The sequence below is a fragment of the Mixophyes fleayi genome, chromosome 1 (assembly GCF_038048845.1).
Source record: "Mixophyes fleayi isolate aMixFle1 chromosome 1, aMixFle1.hap1, whole genome shotgun sequence".
Classification (NCBI taxonomy): Eukaryota; Metazoa; Chordata; class Amphibia; order Anura; family Limnodynastidae; genus Mixophyes; species Mixophyes fleayi.
Window position 1 is genome coordinate 167,314,798 of NC_134402.1, and position 21,407 is coordinate 167,336,204.

General features: G+C 42.0%; 1 protein-coding gene across 25 annotated transcripts in view; it reads left to right on the top strand.

Annotated features, from left to right (window-relative positions):
* Positions 1 to 21,407, top strand: part of CENPC (centromere protein C) — a 295,773-nt gene that overhangs the window by 94,325 nt on the left and 180,041 nt on the right. For all 25 annotated transcript variants that reach the window (XM_075203541.1, XM_075203629.1, XM_075203558.1 and 22 more), the window contains exon 6: positions 2,012 to 2,303. In XM_075203541.1, the coding sequence (XP_075059642.1) occupies positions 2,012 to 2,303 (292 nt within the window). The remainder of the gene's footprint in view (positions 1 to 2,011; positions 2,304 to 21,407) is intronic.

Consider the following 21,407-nt stretch of genomic DNA (forward strand, 5'->3'; position numbering starts at 1 on the left):
ATTCAGCGCACCAAAAAAAAGTAAGAATCAGTCAACTAAACCAAAACAGCTGTCCCAAATTTTTTTTTTTGCAGACCTGTGTTGTGTCCCATTTTCAGGCGCTGTGTTCTACCCCCCTTTCCTTGTCTTTCATTCTGACAGGGCAGTGCATTTTCTATTTTATTCGAAGATGGTCTCCTGGGTTCACTTGAAATAGGAGATTCTTGTTCCAACCTTTTGTCTAAATTCCAATTTGTTTTTGTAGCATCTGGATGTGGTTCAGATTCTCAGGTGGAATGCGCATCTTCGGTTAGTAAGAGCAATAACATTATTATTCTGTCTGTTGCGCTTTGTAGAGTTAAGAAACCCAGACTGCAAACTTTGGGTGTGGTCTTACGTTCAGCTGTTTCAGAGCTACCTGTAAGGGATTCCATATTTTCAAGGCAAAAGTGATAGTTTAGGCCTACGCTGTTTGGAAAGAATCATTTTGTCATTTTAGATTCTATGTCTAATTACGAGACTGTTGCAGAAGGTGTAAAATTTGCAGCTAGTGGTGTTAACTGCTTGGCCCACTAGTAAAGTTTGGCACCAGCAAAACCCTGTCTTTAATTGATTTGATTGAGAATGTCTTGCTTTATTTTTGCACTTTATCTTTAATACAAATTAAGAGTTTTGTGGTATTTGAGTTATGTAGTTTTTGTGAGCAAAATTGGAAATGCGACATCTATTGGGAGTGTGTGAAAATGGTATAAAAGCTTAAGGAGAAATTTTATTTGATAGCGATGATCCTTCCCAGCCATGAAATTATCATCATGTTTTTAAATTCTTTTTAAAAGTGATACTTAGTGTCGTATGAGGCAATGAAAAGTCCTAGATTATGTTTTAGTTTTTTTGGACTCCCAGTATGAATTTAAAAGTAGAAATAAGATTAATTTCATATTAAAGGGGGGCATGTTGTATTAGGTCCTCTGACTTTTAAATATTGATTTTATATCCTGATATTTTCTAATAATTCTCAATCATTTTGTGGAAGTTATGTATAGTAATGCCGATTGAGTGAGTGGAGAGAGATCTGTGAACAATGATGTTCGATAACCAATGTTTCTCATCTGCACTCCATGAATATTGTCACATTAATGACTAGAGAATGCCACTGACCGATATTGTCGCGACTAATCTGGGAGGCGCAGAGTCTAACGCACCCCCGGTATTCACCAGGGACCCCCGCAAGGAGGCACGGGCTTAGCTACGTAGGGTGCGCAGGTTGCGGTTCTCCCAGTTGGCTATCAGTGCAGCGGAAGAGAGCAGGAGTAGTCGTACGGTCCGGGTCGGTAGCCAAACAATGGTGCAGTACACAGGGATGGTCTGAAAGAGTGGTCAGGAGGAATCCGGACGACAGAATCTAGAAATTAAGGAGGGCCAAAACGCAGGACAAGGGATAGTCAGGAACAAAGCCAAAAAGGTCAGAAACAGTGGAAACGGGATACAGGATGGTGATGATGAGCTGGTGAAACCAATACTCTGACACCGACTGTAGGGAGGAGGTGCCAGATATACTCCATGGTGGGCCCTGATAGGTGGCTGCTAAATTCGGCAGTCAGATGCACCTGGCTGCCAACATGCGAATATGAACACAATCTCTTAGTAAATCAGTTTTAAAAAATTTGACTGCTTGGGTGGTATAAAATATCTTTATACTTCTTAAGAAATCTTCAGAAATGCAACATTTATTAAGTGTTTGGAACAAGAATTGCCAGAATATTCTATCAAATGCCTTATGTCCACCGAGTGAAAACTCAACTGCAAGGGTTTTTTCTAGAAGTAATAATTTGAATATAAATCTATGGTCCTCCTTGTATTATCCGTGGCGATATGCAATTATGTATATCTTTTCCCTCTATGAATAAAAATAATACAGGATTCTAACATAATGTTTTGGAACCTTGGAGTGATGAATTAAACATGGAGTGGAGGTGGGTTGTCAATACACCTGAAAATGTTTTATAACATGTATCTTTTTTTTTTTTCAAAGGGGAGACACCTGTACTGAGAAATAATCTCTCAGGAAATCTACAGACTTCAAAAAATTTATTGGAATCTTCTCCTGTTCCTAACAAATCTTATGAGAAACTCTTTTCTGATGATTCAGATGAAAGTCAACATACTTTAACTACACTAATTGAAGATCTGAAAGATGGAGCCAGTGATTCAGGCAGGCAGTCTGACAAAAGTCCAGTAAAATCCAGAGAACAGATGTACAGTTCTGAGAGTTCGGTGGTGCAGGAACACCCATGCCCAACTGCTAACCTTCTTACTAGAAATTGGTAAGGTTTTATTGACTTTATTTTAAAGATAATTGTTATTGGTAATTTTAGATTACAAGTAGAAAGGCTTTTTTGTTCTAAGAAATAAATGTATAGAATGTGAAAGTATAGGGTGACAAGCAGTGCCAGAGTGGGACTATAAATCAGCCCTGGCATTTAAAGCACCCTCTGTTGATGAGTTGGAAATCAACCATGTGGCCACTTTGTGTTGGGGGTGTGGTCAGCATGGGGCATTGATACATACATTATAATAAAACATTACATTTATCACGCCCTCCCCATACACATCATGACACCCACAGTCCACTTTACTTTCTATGCTTCTGATGCTGCTGACATCCATCAGGGTGGGAACTTCCTATAGAATGAGCAGAGAAGCTCTTATCTCACAATATTGCCAAATCTCATGAGACTTAGCCTGCAGCAAGTCGAAGAGTTCTGTGTCCTGTCCTGGGACTTGGAGCAACTATCAGCTTCCTCCTGCTAACCAGAGCTGGATTAAGGCTAAGGGGGCTCAGGGCACTTAAGACAGGGGGCTCCTATGATATAATATGATTATTAGACAAATGCACAGACAATAATGTGTGCACTACTTTTAGGTGTGCACAGTTTTGCCTTCACAAGCAGTACAGTGGGAAGCAGGACCTACCTCCCAACTGTACTTGCAGTCAGACCAAACCCTGACTAAGCGGGACAGTCACCCACCAAATTCAGGACAGTTGGCAGACTGTCCTGGTCTCTTACCTGTACTTGTCAACTGCGGCTGCTGTGTTTTTAGTTGCTGCTTGTCTTGATCTTGGAATGTCAGAGACACAATTTGGAAAAAAAATGGGTACATAAAATTTAGAAAACTCCCATCAGCCTCGGCATTAATCAATAGCACCCACGTTATATAATTATGCCTCCTTCCAGCCCCAACATTAAAATAATATTATGCACATTTGATAAATAGATCTATTTCCCTCCAAACAGCCCTTGCATTAAATTAATATCCTAAAACTACCCCAGCATTAAATTGAAGGTCCCATCACCTCACCTTAAATAAATAGCCCCTGTTTGTAAAAGGATTACATATTGTTTACCTTCTGGAAAGCTGCAAAACTAAAAAACACTCTTTGCCCCCCTCATCCAGCTCCAACATTAAATCAATTGCATTCACATTTAACAAATAGGCCTATTTCTCCTAATGACCCCCAACATTATTTTGTTGGCACCCCCATTACATCAATAAATACCATGTCAATACATTGTTTGTACCCAGATTACAGTAATAAATAACTCTCCGACACACTACAACAATTTGCAGTACCCCTTCACTTAACAGCAACACTCCTACATTACAGCAATTATGAATAGCCCCCAAATTACAGCAACAAGCATTACCCCCACATTACTCTTTGCCACTTATTAACAATATTAACCCCCAAACACAGTACATCATTACAACCATGCCACCCCCACACTGGAGTAATATCAACAATTATACGGTCACTGTAGGGAACCAATGTTCTGCTTTTTCAAATCTTCCACAAAATAACAACGGAGTAGCTATACATATAATTAACAAGTACACTTTTCTCTCAATTAAATTGCAATGGCAAAATGTTCATGAATCATTCCACATGAAATAAAACGCTAACAAATATATCAGAAAAAGAACAACTTTTGAATGATCACCTGACCCATCACTGTCACTTTAAAAGTATTTCCATCTACAGGAAAATGTCAGAGGAAAATATTTTCACGGATGGCTGTATTAATAGATGACCTTGAAATTCTTTCACGAAGGAGCGACCATCTCTCCTCGGCTAGGGTCACCCCAAGATCCTGTTCCCAAGCCTGCTCAAAAGGTTCCTTAGGAGGAGATGAGGAGGATACGAGAGAACTATACAGGATCAATATATAGCCTCGGCGACCCGGACTATAAATACAATGCCTCTCGAAGGGTGTTGGCAACGGCAGCTTAGATGATTTAGTCTGGGCTTGTATAAAGCTTTTGATTTGCACATAGTGAAAATATAGGTTGCTTGGAAGTGTATGTCTCTCACTCAGGTCTGTGAAGGAGCTTGGTGCATGCTCTCCCATCAGGTGAAAGAATCGATCTAACCCCACTTTTCTCCAAGGGTAGGCAAAAGCATTAATGCAACCCTGTGGGAAACGGGGGTGTCTCCACAGCTGGGTGAGAGGCGAGGGGTACTGGCCAGTGTATATTTTTTATTCAATTTGTCCCATACCTCCAACGTAAAAGGGATAGAGGGCGTAACAGAGGCTGAGGCTGGTCTGACACTCCTAGGAATCCAAGGTAAGAAGCGAACTCCTATATCTGGAGACAACAATACCTCAATATCCACCCACTTCTTGAGTCCTAACGGTGAGAGTCAAGAAATGAGATGAGTCAGTTGTGTAGCTTGGTAATATTTGTCAAATAAGGGAAGGCCCAGGCCACCATTATATTTAGATTTAGCTAGACAGATTTTACTACGTCTGGGTCTCTTGCCTTGCCACACGAACTTGCCACATATAGATTGAACAGAGCTCAAGAAAGAGTCAGGGACTTTAACCGGAAGGTTCTGGAATAAGTATCAAAGTCTGGGTAAGACATTCATTTTGATGGTATTGATCCTCCTGAACCACGAGATGAAGAGAGAACTCCAGGTCAATAAATCTTGTTTTATTGTAGACAGCAAAGGGGGGTTATTAGCCTGTAACAACGTTTCGTAGGAGGTTGTTATATAGGCTCCCAGGTATCGGATTGCTCGGGGACGCCATTGAAACTCGAAGTTGAGCTCTAATACTTTCTTTATATGAGGTGGAAAATGTAGCGCAAGCGCTTCTGACTTGGAGTTATTCACTTTATAGCCAGAAAGAGAACCAATATTTTGCAGTTCCGCAAATAAATTAGGAAGAGAGGTTTGAGGTGATAATAATGTGAGAAGAACATCATCTGCGAACAACGAAATCTTGTATTGTCTACTCTTGACCTGGATTCCCTTCACATCTGGGTTCAGTCGAATCCGAGCAGCAAGTGGTTCGATGCATAGTGCATAAATAAGAGGGGAGAGAGGGCATCCTTGTCTCGTCCCATTACCAATGCCAAACACGGATGAACTCAAACCATTTGTCGACACCGAGGAAGATGGATTATGATATAAGGCTTGAATACCTTGAAGAAAGTTGCCAAAGTATCCAAAAGATTGGAGGGTTTGAAACATAAATGGCTAGGAGAGCCTATCAAAGGCCTTTTCTGTGTCTAACGCTAAAACTACAGAAGGGAGTTTGGTTTGGTTTATATAAGAAATCAAGTCTATAGTTCTCCTGGTGTTGTCCAGAGCTTGTCTGTTTGGGACAAATCCAACTTGATCTGAATCTATGAGGTGTGACAGATGATTGTTCAACCTACTTGCCAAAATTTTGGCAAATAGCTTAATATCCGTGTTTAGCAACGAAATGGGCCGGTAGTTAGCGCAAACTGTGGGATCTTTATAGGGCTTGGGTATTACTATAATACTGGAATGTGAAAATTGCTCCCCTCGTAGAATTGAGTTGAAAATAGAAAGTAGGTGCGGAGACAAAATATGCTTAAAAGTTTTATAATAAGAGGTGGTAAATCCATCAGGACCAGGAGCCTTTCTAAGTCTTTTGGGATTTAAGAGCTGCCTTAAGCTCCTCCTAACTGATGTCTTCGTTCAATTTAGAAGCTATGTTCTTGTCTAGTTTTGGAAGGTTACTCGTCCTTAGGAATTGTTGGATGATAGACGGTGAGGGGGGTACCGGGACACCCTCTTTATTCATATTATATAAAGATTTGTAGTAACTATAAAAAGAGTCATTGATAACTTTCGGGTCGTAACGCAACATACCCTTCCTGTCTCTTACTGCCATTATTGCCTGGGCTGCTCGTTTTGCTTTCAATTTATTTGCTAGCATAGTGTCAGATTTGTTGCTTTTCTCATAAAATTTTTGATTAAGCCAGCGAAGGGCTCTCTCTTTGTTTTTTCCGCTAACAAAGGTTGGATTTCTCCTCTAATGGAGAGGATTTGCTTATAAACTAGTTTTGAGTGATTTTGTTTGTGAGTACCCTCGAGCTGTTGCAACTGGGCAGTAAGAGAATTTAGTTTCAAGGTTTGTTGTTTTTTACGAAAGGAGGCAAACTTAATAATGGCCCCTCTAATGACTGATTTATGTGCCTCCCAGATCGTGGGAAGAGAGATGTCAGGCGTTAGATTAAGATCAAAATATTCTTGGAGTTGAGACTCTATCTGCTCTTTGAACACGGGCAGTTGGAGCAAAGATTTGTTTAATCTCCAAAATGAGCTACTTTTTGATTTATCCAACAGATGAAACAAAGCCGTGACTATTGAATGATCCGACCAAGGGTTGGGGAGTATGGCAGTGCAAGAGAGGAGTTGTATAACTTTACTACAACCCATAATCATATCAATTCTGGAGTAAGAATTGTGTGGATGTGAGTAAAAGGTATAGTCACGAGAGGAGGGGTTATGGGCTCTCCAGGAGTCGAACAGACCAGTCCCAGCCATATGTTTGATCAGCGCTTTTGTTTGGGTAGTAGGCGGGGGGACATGCCGCGTTACTGACCTGTCCAGTTCCTCCGACAGAATAGTATTAAAATCCCCGCCTAATAGGAGAAGACCTCTCTGTATTTTACTTAGCTCAAGGAAAAACTTGTTAAAGAAACTAGACTGCCCTGTATTGAGGGCATACAAATTTGCCACAGTAATAGTTTGATGTCCCACCTGACCCACCAATATAATGAAGCGGCCCTCATGGTCTAGACTAGACGATGTAAGCTGAAAAGGCACGGAGTTCCTGATCATGATGGCAACCCCACACCTCTTGACTGGTAGGGAGGCATATTCCACAGTGGGAAATCTACGGGAGGACAAGGAGGAATGGTCGCCCTGTTTAAAATGAGTCTGCTGTAGGAATACAAAATCAGCTTTCAAATCTTTTACAGTTCTGTGTAGTAGTGATCTCTTTTGTGGTGTGTTTAATGGAAGCAAAGGTCAACGACATGATGCTCTACGAGAGTACTAGGGGGGCGCACTAAGTTAATCGAGGGGAGCAAGGGGGAACAAGTAGAGCTTGGATAGCAAAGAGAACGAAAGGGGAAGGGAAAGTGTAGAAGGGGAGTATTGGTGAGGGGATAAGGGTAGTTAATGATCTACCACCCCACCCAATGAAGTGTGGGGGAAGAGGTGACTACTGAGGTTGAGCCCACGGTAAAGTGGGAATTCGAACCGCCTCAAATAGGGCGGGTCCAATGGGCTCAGGAGTTGGGTTTCAAGTAACTAAATTTAAGGTAATGTGAATAGGGAGATTATGAGGACTAACCTGTCTACACACTCCTATGACCCAATGTATATGGGGTGCGAGGCAGGGCAGACAAACCTAGCCCAACCCACCCAGCAACACGTATTACAAACAGAAGTATAAATCCTTATAGAGGTTTACAATACTACAATAACGTATATGCAGGAACAATTAAAGCAATATTAAAGACTTAGATTCTAAAACAAAATTCCGGGGAACCTTAAGTCTCCACCCGATCTCTGGCACCAGGAGGCGGCCATGCCCCATAAGCTACCCAACAAAGTCCACAGGCACCGACTGTAGACAGAACCATGTTGTCGATCGGGTCCCATCACTTACAATATGTGAAACAGCAGGAGAGCCCAGGAGACATGGCCGTCCCACAACTGCAGGAAGTTATCCTAAAGAACAATTTGGGAAACAAAGTGTAAACAGAACATGAACATTTTGAAACGTGTAATAGCAAGAATAGCATGTGAATAAATGATCAACATATTATGTATGTCATTTTTCTAGAACAAACTAGCTAATATAATTTGTAATTTAAACTTTACTAATCAACTACACATAGTCCCTTTCAGTTGAGGGTGTCGGGACCAATGGTACTTGCCGAGGATGACAGATTTCGATTTATGGAACCGTCACACTTGCCAGGAAGACGTAGAAGCCTACTCTCCGTTCCAGGAGGCTGACGTTTAGAATGGTCACTTAGTATCAAAGGGAATGAAGAACTTCTATCACTGACTGGAGATCGGATCCGGACGGCCCAAATCAAGTGTGCGTAGCAAGTCCCTGCCTTCGATCGGATCCTTTATGGTGATTTGACGACCACCTGCATCTACGATTAAGGGGAAAGATAAACCCCACTTGTATTTATATCCATGCTCTCGTAAAGTTCTTGTGACGTCCTTTAATTCTCTGCGCTTCAAGATTGTGGATGGAGCCAGATCCTGGAAGATTTGAATCCTGGAATCTTCAAATAGAATATAAGGGGAGTTCCTGCTTGTCGTAGTTATGCTTTCTTTGGTTTTAAAAGACAGGAATTTAAGAACAACATCCCTGGGAGGTTCAGTGTCTTTAGGTTTAGGGCGCAAGGCCCCATGTGCTCGTTCAATGCATATGGTTTGATCTGAGAGCTCAGGGACTAATTTTTGAAATCAACAAACCAGATAGGGTTCTAATTGCTGATGGTCCACCGACTCCGGAATGTTACGAATCCGAAGATTATTCCGGCGTTCTCTGTTTTCTATATCTTCTGATTTCTCTTTGTAGAACAGCAGCTCCCTATTTAGATATCAATATCTTGTGTTGTTTCCTGCAGCACTTTGGAGTTTGATTTTACTTTATGTTCAATAGAGGCAGTACGTTTAGTCAACTGCGCAATTTCGCCGCGGAGATCCGCCGACAGCTTTTGAAATTCGGTTGTGAAGGTGTACTGGAGTGAAACCATCATAGCCTGAATAGTGGCTAGAGCATCCGCAGAGTCAGTCGGGTTTCCCTGAAGCTGAGGCTTGAGGAGACGGAGGGGGAGGGTTGGTGTGCATGGGAGAATCCTGTCTTTTCATGTGTTGAAGGATTCCCGTCTGTGTCCCCCTTTTGCCTCTGGAGCTCTTCTTATGCATGTTTATTAGCAGTACACCAAACAAGGACTATAGGCAAGAACAAGGGTGTCTCCGGGTGGGCCAGGCCAGATAGCGTTGTTTAAGCGGGCATTACGGGAGAACAAATGTCCACTCCGAAATGGGTAATGGAAGATGTTGTTTAAGGCTTGAATGAGTAAAGAGCCACTTTGATTGTGTTAAACTCGTTGCATCTGAACTATTACTGTTTAGCCACTAGATCGCAGTGTAGGCACAGTAACAGGGAGACTGTTGTACAGCAGGTATGAGACAGCAGTTTCAGTTGCAATATTTGAGTTAGACAGTAGAGGGCGGTAAATCTTCACTCTTCTTATAGGATCAGTGTGAAGCTGAATTTATTTGATGTATAATCTCTTAATGCCTTGAGCTTTTTGAGACACTAGATCTCGTCCTGGGGGGTTTATATGTTGCCAACACAGATCCCTTTGCAGCAGTAGTATTATACAATTTGCCCTGGGGTGTAATAATTAAAGAGGAGCACTGATCTCGCTTTCCACAACCTGAGCTCTTCCCACAGGTATAGGGACAGAGCGTTGAACCCCCTATTTCCTTCCGCCAGGGAGTATTATATGCCCCGTTTTGTATGTGCCTTATGGATACACAGCTGGGCTTGAAGGGGGTGAAGTACTCACTCACAAACGGCAGGCAGGCTTTTCGCTGGGTCACGGCGACCGGCAGTTCCCCGTCGAGAACCGGAAGTGCTGCTGGCTGGCCACCGCTGGAGATGGAGACTGCGGATGAGGCGCTGGATGAAGGGCATAGGAGGCACCGACGTCGGACCAGGTAAGGGTCACTCTCTTTGTTGCCAGGGCCGCAATGGGAACGGATGATGGTGGTGAGGCGCCAGTTAGGCGGGGGACCAGCCCCGGAGCCAGCGGCTACGTCTGTGCCAGGTGAGCAGGCAGAAAGAGGTCTCTCACCGCCTCTTACTGCCCTCCAGAGCCTCCGATGTTTATTCACCCGCCTGGGACAGGGAACGCAATGAAGTGGGCGGCTATGCGGGGCCTCCAGGCGCGTCCGTTAGGGCTTATGGAGCCCTTAGCAAAGGCAGACCCAGGGGTAAATGTATTAATGTCCGGATTCTTCAACTTCGGCGTGTTCAGCGTCTTCGGCGATTAAATTTAAAGCGGTACTGCATTGTAAAGGGAAGTTTCCCTTTACAATGGAGCGCTGCTTTAAATTTAATCGCCTAAGATGCTGAACACGCCGGAGTTGAAGAATCCGGACATTAATACATTTACCCCCCAGTCTTCAAATGAGCCACCACGGTCCAGGGGGGTACTGGATCCCTTTTTCTGCGGGGCGGAAGGGGACTTTTCAGGTCCAAATTGAGCCAGTGTTATCGGAACTCTCTTCTCATGCTGCCACTCACGATGGCTGCCAGGCCACGCCCCCCAAAAGGACATGTTTTTATAGTGCAGTAAGTCCGCCCATTGTAGTGCCTTAGCACCGGTGATTGGACAGTTAGAAAGAGGCATAGTTCTAAGCACAGATTGGAAGCAACATAGGTAGTCTTTGTTATCCATAGAAAAATAAGCAACGTAAATAAAGTACGACATATCATTTGTGTCTTTTCCACTATGAACTATCGCATACAGAGGGCATAGAATACCAATAATATTGTAATGTGAATAAATAGGTAGTATAATATGAATACCATATATATTAAAGTGAGATAAAATGGTATAGAGCCAGGTAGAGGGAGAGCCTAGAGGAAGTTTTGATATATACCTTGATATACAAAAGTAAGAATGGAAACATATTCTCTAGTAGTTGGTAGAAGTCAATTTCTGAATGTAAGGCTTATGCAATTCACCATTCTCTAGAAAAGTGCCCAGATCGAAATCCAGGTTTATATTGGATTATTGTATATTGTATATTGTAGCCCACATGGACACTTGAGTAGATAAACCACCACTATTCTTACTTTGTGAGGTTCTTTCTCTTTTTGCTTATATTTATTAAGAGTTAAGGGGAATTTTTCAATGACCTCCTCCCCACACCTTTGATAAGTTTCAATATATAGGCTCTTTTGGTGATAAGGGATAGAATGTGAGCTTGTTCTTAAGCTCTGTGTGTAGATAGACAGAGGTCCCCTTATTTGTATCAGGAATTCCATCCCTTGTGTTTTGCATAAAGAATTTTTGTAAAGTTTTTATCTGAACTTTTAACGATATTGGATTTGGATTACTATTAAGGAACTGTACTTCTCTCCTTTTGGATGTAGGACTGTTTTTCCTTACAGGATCCTATTAGAAAGTCAGTACAATAGGACAATCTTGAGGATTATTCCAATTATCTTAATTCCTTTTTAGACACATATATATTTATTTGTGCTGATATTTGACTCCTTAGTTGATTATTTAACTCTTTAGTGGGATTTCTCATTGCCTTTATTCATTGTGCATATATCATTTGATTATACCAGTTGTGTTCTGGCCAGAACTTTCTGTTTGATTAATTGAATATTATTACATTGTTGCGTTTCGGAACTCTATTTGTTAACTTTATTAAAATAATAAACTAATTTGCACCCCTTAAATTGTAACATTGTTTGTCCAGGATCATATTAACTCCTTTTTGCCTTGTTCTTCTTAATGACTGAGGCAGCAAAAGTTTAGATTTCACCTACTAAGATATAGGCAACCCATCTCTGGACCTTCTACCTTCTTACCCTACTGCTCTCCCCTCCCCCCTGCAGACCAGCAAGCAACCCCTCCTCTCATTTTCCTCGTCACCTTTACCTTTTTCCGTTTACCCATATTTAAAAAATTGGTCAATGTGTTACTCAGCTCTGTGCCTTCGCATAACTTTGTATTATAGATAGATATAGAAGAATATACATTGATCAGCCACAACATTAAAACCACTGACAAGTGGGGGCGTGGCCTGGTGGAGCATGAGGTCTTGCCTCTTTTGCTCTCCACTGGACTGGGTAAGTATTTATCTGGCCTTGTATCAGGACTTTGGTGGTCGTTTTGGTTTGTGGAGTTTCATCTTTCCTGTTGGGTGATACCTGTCTGGCCTTCTCCCCAGAAATCATCTATCTGGAGTGTGTGTTGTCAGGATATTTTCCTTCCCTTCCTCTTGGCCCCTCTCACATCCTGTGCTGCTATCCACAGTTTTGCCCCCCCCGGACCGTTCTCCTAGGCCAGTGGTTCCCAAACTTTTTCAGCTCGAGGCACCCTTAGGGTCACCATAATTTTTCCAAGGCACCCCTAAGCAAAAATAATTACAGGGTAGTCCCGTTTTTTAAGTAGTTGGGTCAAAATGACGTAAGATGTATTTAGACCCCTTCAACATCACATTGTGTCCCTTTATCATATCACTCTGTATCCTCTTCGCCATCTCACACCCTGTGTCCCCCTCTTCGCCATCTCACACCCTGTGTCCCCCTCTTCGCCATCTCACACCCTCTGTCCTCCTCTTCGCCATCTCACACCCTGTGTCCCCCTCTTCGCCATCTCACACCCTGACCCCCCTTCAGCATCTCTCTCTGTCCCCCTCCTTAAGTGTCTCTCTGTCCCCCTCCTTCAGTGTCTCTCTGTCCCCCTCCTCCAGCGTCTCTCTGTCCCCCTCCTTCAGCGTCTCTCTGTCCCCCTCCTTCAGCGTCTCTCTGTCCCCCTCCTTCAGCGTCTCTCTGTCCCCCTCCTTCAGCGTCTCTCTGTCCCCCTCCTTCAGCGTCTCTCTGTCCCCCTCCTTCAGCGTCTCTCTGTCCCCCTCCAGCCTCTCTGTGTCCCTCTGTCCCCTTCAGTGTCTCTGTGTCCCCTTCAGTGTCTCTGTGTCCCCTTCAGTGTCTCTGTGTCCCCTTCAGTGTCTCTCTGTCCCCTTCAGCCTCTCTGTGTCTTCGTTCAGTGTCTCTCTGTCCCCTTCAGCCTCTCTGTGTCCCCCATCAGCCTCTCTGTGTCCCTCTGTCCCCATCAGCCTTTTTGTGTCCCCCATCAGCCTCTCTGTGTCCCCCTTCAGTGTCTCTCTGTCCCCTTCAGCCTCTCTGTGTCTTCGTTCAGTGTCTCTCTGTCCCCTTCAGCCTCTCTGTGTCTTCGTTCAGTGTCTCTCTGTCCCCTTCAGCCTCTCTGTGTCTCCGTTCAGTGTCTCTCTGTCTCCCTTCAGTGTCTCTCTGTCTCCCTTCAGTGTCTCTCTGTCTCCCTTCAGTGTCTCTCTGTCTCCCTTCAGTGTCTCTCTGTCCCCTTCAGTCTCTCTCTGTCCCCTTCAGTCTCTCTCAGTGCCCCTCTTCAGCGTCTCTCTATCCCCTTCAGCCTCTCTGTGTCTTCGTTCAGTGTCTCTCTGTCCCCTTCAGCCTCTCTGTGTCTCCGTTCAGTGTCTCTTTGTATCCCTTCAGCGTCTCTCTGTTCCCTTCAGCGTGTCTCTCAGTGCCCCCCTTCACTCTCCTTTACTTACCTTGTTCCCTGACGTCTTCTCTGCTGCAGCTCCTCACTGAGGCTGCCGGACATGATGATGTCACGCCCGGCAGTCAGTGAGGAGGAGGATCCGGCGCTGGATGATGGGTAAGTTGTTTTTTTTTTTTTTTGTTTTGTTTTTTTTTTGTTGTTTTTCTTTCTTTTTTTTTCTAGGGCGATCGCGGCACCCCTGTGACAGCGCCGCGGCACCCCAGGGAGCCGCGGCGCACAGTTTGGGAACCGCCGCCCTAGGCTATGGGAAAACACTCCACTATTACTGCCACTGGCAGGCTGGATAGGTTTGCTAAAAAATACTCCACTTCTGCTTCTGGGAAGGTTCAGCAGTCTGTGTCCAAGGCGTCCCAGTCCACCAAGGATCCTCCTGAAGAGCCGATAGTTACAATACAGGTGACCTTGAAAGCCATCCCCGCCTCTGGAAAGAAGTTGACAGACAAAATTGGGGAGGTCCAAGTGTATCTGTCCCTCCTGTGGCAAGACTTTCAGAAGTTTCGGGAGCGAGTAGCGGAAACTGAGACAAGTATTTATATTCTTAAGGATAACACAGCACCTATGAAACATCAAATTAGTTGTCTGGGGTCGCAGATGGCGTCCTTGAAGCAAAAACTCTCGGAGATTGCGGGTCTTCTCGGTTGCATTAATGTCAGATTTGTGGGACTTCCGGTGTGGGCGGAAGGAGGATAAACTGGAGTCCTCCCTTAAGGCATGGTTACTGGTCTGGAAGAATTCATCGCTCAGTTTACGGTGGAGAGAGCATACCATATTCCCTCTCAGCGTTCTCCTGTGGGAGTGCAGCTCCACACCTTCATTTCTAAGCTGCTGCATTACAAAGATTGTCATGCTTTCCTCCTTCTGGCACTGCTGAGAAACAATTTAATGCTTCAGGATTAGAGAATGGCGGTATTCCCTGACATCTCTATTGTCGTACACAAGTGCAGTGCTCAGTTTATTCATGTGAAACAGCATCTTCGTGAATTTCATTACCCATACGCTATGCTCTTACCAGCCAAACTCCGGGTTGTTGCTAAAGGGTCGACCTTCTTCTTTGATTACCTGGTTGATGCGACTGCTTGACTGCTTTTTTTCTGACCAGTGATGAACTGTGTACTTCAGTGGACTACTTTTGGCAACCATGGCTATTGTATGCATTCAGCTGTGTTCTCGCTCTATTTATGTATGTTTTGTTATCTCTGCATAATTTACCTGCTCTTCCATTTAGTCACTTGCTGGGACGTGGTTTTCAGATTGCGGATAGCGGTTATTCGCCCATAGAGTGTGAGCATCACGGGATATTGGGTGTCACCTCTCCCTTCTTTGTACACTGTATACTGCTATGGGTGTCACTGGGTGGTAATTACTCCCACTATAGGGCAATCTTGGCTGGGGTGGGGTCCCATTGCTTAGAGCTTGCGGTCTCTGTTTCCTTTGTATCACTTGTTGTTTTTTCTGGAGGAGGAGGGGTGTTCATGTTAATATCCAGGTGTATTTGGGCAGCGATTAGATATTCGGGGTGAGGGGTTGTTGAGTAGGGACTGGAGAACTGTGTTATCTAGTGTTAGGTACAGGGTCATGTTTTTTACTTACAATTCTCAAAGGTTTGTGGTGCTTTGTTGTTATTTGTGCTGATGTTACCGCAGAGTGACTGGATATCTGTACGGGATCGGGTGAGAGGTTTTCCTCTAGCGATTCTCCTGCGTATTCCCTAGTGTTATAACAAGTGGCAACATAACTAGTGGTTTCCTCTGTTTCCTGACCTGGAACCTTCGGGGCCTCAATGATAGGGTGAAGAAGTCAGTTGAAGAGGTGTAAAGCAGATTTTACCTGTCTCACTGAGACCCCTTTGATCAGGGGTAGACTATTGACCATTAAGAAGCTGTGAATTTGCTGGTTCTACCATGTATAGCCCATGCCTGTAATTCCAGGGGGGTGTCCCTTATTATCTGTAAGAGGGTCAATTTTGTACTGTAAAAGGTTAATACTGATCCCTTGGGCATATATGTATGTCTGAGTGGCACATTTAATTCAAATCTGTTGATTCTTCTCTGGATTTATATCCTGCCCCTATAATAGCGAGCTCCTCAAAAGCTGCAGTGACTTTATTTTCCTGTTTCCTGAGACCTCTGTGCTTTGCTTTGGTGAATTTAATGCTGTCTTAGATACCCATATGTACAGGTGGTGGATGTCGGGGAGCTCTCTGCTTTCCGTGAAGATGAAAGTATCTGGGCATATGGGTCTCCAATGATATGGGTCATTACATTAACTATAATATTCAACCTCAAATTGATTTGAAAATTCGAAGGCATTCCTGGAAACCGTTGCTGATGGCGGTCATGAGTCAAGTTAATCTAGTAAAAATGATCTTTCAGATGAAGTGCTTATATGTTTTATATTCCATAATCCACAATTGACCATATTATCTAGTCCCTTGTGTGGGCAGATAAGAGGGCCTTTATTAGGTTGACTACACTCTTCAGGTCTTGGAGGACTGTTTTCCCTACTAGATTTCCCTACTGTTATCCCTGCCGGGTTCGACATTGCCGTGCCGAAACCTCCACCTTTACTACTTTGCCTCTCAGTTAGCGTAAATTAGAACAAGGCTGTTGTCCCGGGGAGAAACTGATCTGCATGATTGCCTAGTATCTGAGATGGGTTCCCAGCATTACAGAACCTTGTTCCTCCTGGCTGGTAGACACAGTGTGTGTGTGATCCTACTATTGTGTCTCAGGCAATAAAAATTTGTGAATTATCGGTTAAAGTCGCCGATGTCTCTGTGTATGACGCGGTAACCCCTTCTGGTGTAATTCAGATTTTGTTGGATTAGATGGAAAGGGTAGAGGCTTGGCGCAAATATGGAATACACCATGTTTGGCAACTGTATGAGAATGGGGTTCTACGGTCCATTGAGCAGCTTCAAATGTTGCATGGAATCACTAGTAGTCATTTCTATAGATACTTACATATTAGGCATGCTCTTGACTCGCAGTTATGGGTGCAATTGGCGAGGTTGGCCACTCTGCTTCAAATTTGGTCCATTTACTTCATCCCGAAAGAGGGACTGAATGTGGTTGGCCTTCTGAAGCTGTGACTCGCCTGGGAGACTCATTTGGGTGAGGTTAATGATAAAGGCTGGGGTAACATGCTTGAGGGTCCAAATAAGGTCGCTGCATCTGCTAGGTTTTGCCAAATCCAATTTTTTCTTTTGCATAGAGCCTATCTTACTCACCTCCTGCTTTCTAAATTTAGCGAGGGTCCAGGTGATACTGTGTCCTAAATGCGGAAGTCCGGTGGCAACTTTTGACATATGGTATGGGACTGCTCGGTGGTGTCTGTCTTGTGGGGGGAGTTTGTGGGCTGTGTGGTACAACAAGAGGTGGGGATGACTTCCCTCCATTCTGAAATGTGTCTTTTCTGTCTGGTCCTGGTAGGAAATACGCATAAACTTATGAGACAGCTGGTTACCATGTTGTTTATTTTCTTGAGGTAGAAAACCCAAGGATTCCAACCCTTTATGCCTTACCTAAAATTCATAAGAATGACAAAGTTCCACCAGGGAGACCTATAGTCTCTGGGGTTGGAAGTTTAACTGAGAAAGCTAGTCAGTTTGTAGATCAACATTTACGAGAATTTGTAACAGGATTACCATCATATACAAGAGATACCCTAGACGTATTATCCAAGATCAATGATTTATCTGTTGACAGTAAGACCATGTTAGCATCTCTTGATGTAGAATCTCTGTATACTAATATATTACACCAATATGGCATCTTGGCAGTTCAGCATTTCTTGAACATGAAGACCCACAGTGAATTTAATACATTCCTTATTGAACTTCTTGATTTTGTTCTAACTAAGAACTATTTTCTATTTGAAGATAAATTCTTTCTGCAGACCAGAGGAACCGCTATGGGCACATCTTGTGCACCGACGTATGCTAATATTTTTCTTGGTTGGTGGGAACATCAATATGTGTTTAATGAGGTCAATGAGAAATATACTAGACATATATTATTATGGCTACGTTACATAGACGACATTTTGATTTTGTGGGATGGGCAGGAGAATACATTTCATGAATTCATTGGAATTCTGAATATAAACCATCTTAATTTGAAATTGACTTCAGATATACACCAAAATACTATTAATTTCCTTGATTTGAAAATACAAATCAATAGTGAAGGCAGATTGTGTACTGATATCTATAGAAAGTCCACAGCTACTAACAGTCTGTTACACTATACCAGCTCACACTTTCCCCCTGTTCTTAGAGGTCTACCTAAGGGTGAACTTCTTAGGACGAAACGTAATTGTTCAGACGATAACACTTTTCAGGTCAGATCTCAAGAATTACAGACGAGATTAAAACGACGTGGCTATAGCAATAAAGTTATACGGAAAGCAGCCCATTCGGTTCAAGAAAGAAACAGAGAAACATTAATTTATCCATCTCCTAAAGTAAGTGTTCGGGATTCTGGAGTAAGAATGATTGGGTCATTCTGTAATGAATGGAAGGAAATTTCAGAGATCTTTCAGAAACACTGGAATGTATTATTGCTAGATGATGATCTTAAGCAAATTTTGGACAACAGAGTTTCCATGACCTGGAAGAGATCTAAGAATCTCAAGGACCAACTGGTACACAGTCATTTTAGTTCCAACAATAAGATTACTAGGAAGACTGTTGGATTTTTCAAATGTGGTACATGTAAGGCATGTGAGTTTTGTATACAAACTAAAGAATACACTGATCGGTATTCCAAAATTTGGCCAATAACAGATTTCTTGAACTGCAACTCTATTGGCGTAATATATTGTTTAACCTGCCCGTGTAGGTTGAAATATATCGGCATGACAAGTAGGCCGTTTAAGAAACGTATTTTAGAACATGTAAACAATATTAAAAATGCATCCCGGGACAAAGAAAAATTTAAACCTTTGACAACAGTGGCAAAGCATTTTTTGTCATATCATGGAAGTAATCCCAAACAACTACAGGCCTTTGCCATGGAAAAGGTCTCTCTAGGGATTCGTGGGGGTAATTTTCATCAAGAACTCCTTAAACGAGAGGCGAGACAAATCTTTATGATGAATAGTCTGATTCCAAACGGTCTGAATGACTCAAATAATCTTATGGTCTACCTATAAATGACAATTTTGTTATTTTTATATTCTAAAATGTATATATAGCATTTGCAATCTATACATCTTGTTAGTATAGCCCCATATTTCATTCATCAGAATTATTCACCTTCATAGTTAATCAATATGGTGCAGATATTCAATCCTGCACCATTATTAAGATTGGTTCACATAAATTATTCCTCCGTTAGTTTTATATGAGGATCTTCCTTGCACATTTTAAATTTGTTTTACACTGATCATAATTAATTAAATTTATACACTTACCTGAATATATGGGATATAATATATCCAATTTAGGTAGGATCCATGAAGGTTTAAATACAGACACAATTGGTCTGAATTTAGTGTTTATATATTTCTATGTCAACAACCCCTAATATAGGTTCTTCCTAGAAATGATAATCATACCGATCCTTATATTTTTTGATTCTCACATAGTAGTCACTTTTATCTGTACAAATTTTTGTACAGTCTAATTTTTATTCATCACTTTCACTTTTATATTATTTCACTGGGATAGGTGTCTAAATCCCACACCAATATTAATATATATACTATATCCTCTCTTTAATTGCAGATGAGGATAATTATTTTGCGCATTTATCTCATACTTACTATAGTTATTTATCACTATCATTCTTGTATATGCTGCTTAGTATATAGGGTAGTATTGACATCTAATTTAGGTAGGATCCAGGAGGGATCAAACGTAGATACAATCAGTCTCAATTCAGTTATTATATACTCTTTGTTTACATGCTGACAGCCGGGAATGACGATCTTCCAATGATTGATTACAAGGGGCGGAATAATGCTAATCCGATTAATAGGATTGGCTGCAGCAACTGTCGATCAATAGAATTGCTTGTCACGGAGTTCCGCCTATCATAACGTTACACGTCATACTAGTAGGCGTGAACTACTGCATAAATATGTTTACTCCTCACTGTTTCTGGTTAGCCTTGAAAAAGCATGTAGCGAAACGCGCGTTGGCGTTTACCCTGCTACTGCTCCCACTCACTCTCTGTTATAATTGTTTAAACTTAGTAATTCTCAGGATACATCAACCCTATATGGGTGATAGATATTATAGATGTGTGTGTGTATGCGTGTGACGGCTAAACGATATGGCTGTAATTTAGAAGGACATTCACTTAACATATAGGTGACTGACCTATAATAACAAAACTAATCCACTTAATGATATATGGAACAATACATTATCAGCATTACCAGCATATACTGCTAGATCAGAGAGCACATGCTAACTCTGTAGTCTGCTTAGTCCTTGGTATATTACCATATATGGATAGAACGGTCTAAACTTGTGCATTAACAGCTGGGTCTGAGCATATTAAAGTTTAACCCTCACTGGGCTTTACAAGATAATATGTATATGTACTGGATAGTTCAACAATAACGGACACATTTCAAATCTATATGTAGTCTTTATTACATCAGTGGTATGAACAGTGATTAAGTAACCATTCTAAAAGACCAAAGTGACAATACATTGTGTCATTTATAAATTAACTGCTTCAGAGTGAATTGAAGCAATGTAAAGGCCCTTATTGAACAACCGTCACCGCAATAATTAATTCACACCACATATATCTTTATTAATGAATGTTACCTCAGAATAACAAAACGTTTTCAATAAGAGAGTGACTAATAATATCATACATTGACAATGTATATATGTTGGTATAAAGTAGCAGGGCATAGCAAATTTTGCTATTTTAACTCACAATTATAGTCACAATTATTTTAATATTTCGCTATCTGAACTAGGAGGGATTATTTTAATGTATATTAATAAAGACATAGATATTTTAGTAACTATGATCGCTGAGTGTCTCCAATTACACAATTCTTCCCTATCCCTCTCCTTTTTGCTTCTACATTAATGATGGTGTAGGAGTGCACCCACCAGTAAAGATACAATTTTCAATCTTAGAAGTTATAGATATTATTAAACTGGTAGCGATACCTAGTGCAGCGGTATTTTCTTCTAAAACCACGTTGTTTATGTTGTATAAAGTTGTAATTGCAAAAATTGCTTCATAGGTTGCCATTTCGAGGGACTGGATTGATCAGTGACACTGTTGGCCAAGAACGATTCATGTACACTAGTTGTAATTTGGTTGACAAATATGAGAAGTTATGGTGTAGACCCTATGTGGTGGAGGGTCTGCTGAGGTGGATCCCCTATAGGTGCTGTTTTCCGGGCAGGTTTTCAGACACTCCATATCAAGTACTTGCTAGGTGTGCTCTGTTTGCAGGGTCCTCCACTTTTGATATGCACTTTGACTCATATGTTTTCCGCTTCTTACAGCCACAAGATGAAATTGTTTTGTTGCCATGCTTTCTGTTTATGTACTGAATACTTGATTATTACTGCTTCTTGTTCTTGATTTTTTATTTATTGATTTTCATGACGTTGTTGCCCCTGTGACGGTTTAATTTAGTAATGTTAATGTTAAGGTGCTAAGCATCTCCAGTACGGCAGGTCTTGTGTAGTGTGTCGTGGTTAGTACCTACCAAAAGTGGTCTAGACAACTTTTGAACCGGCG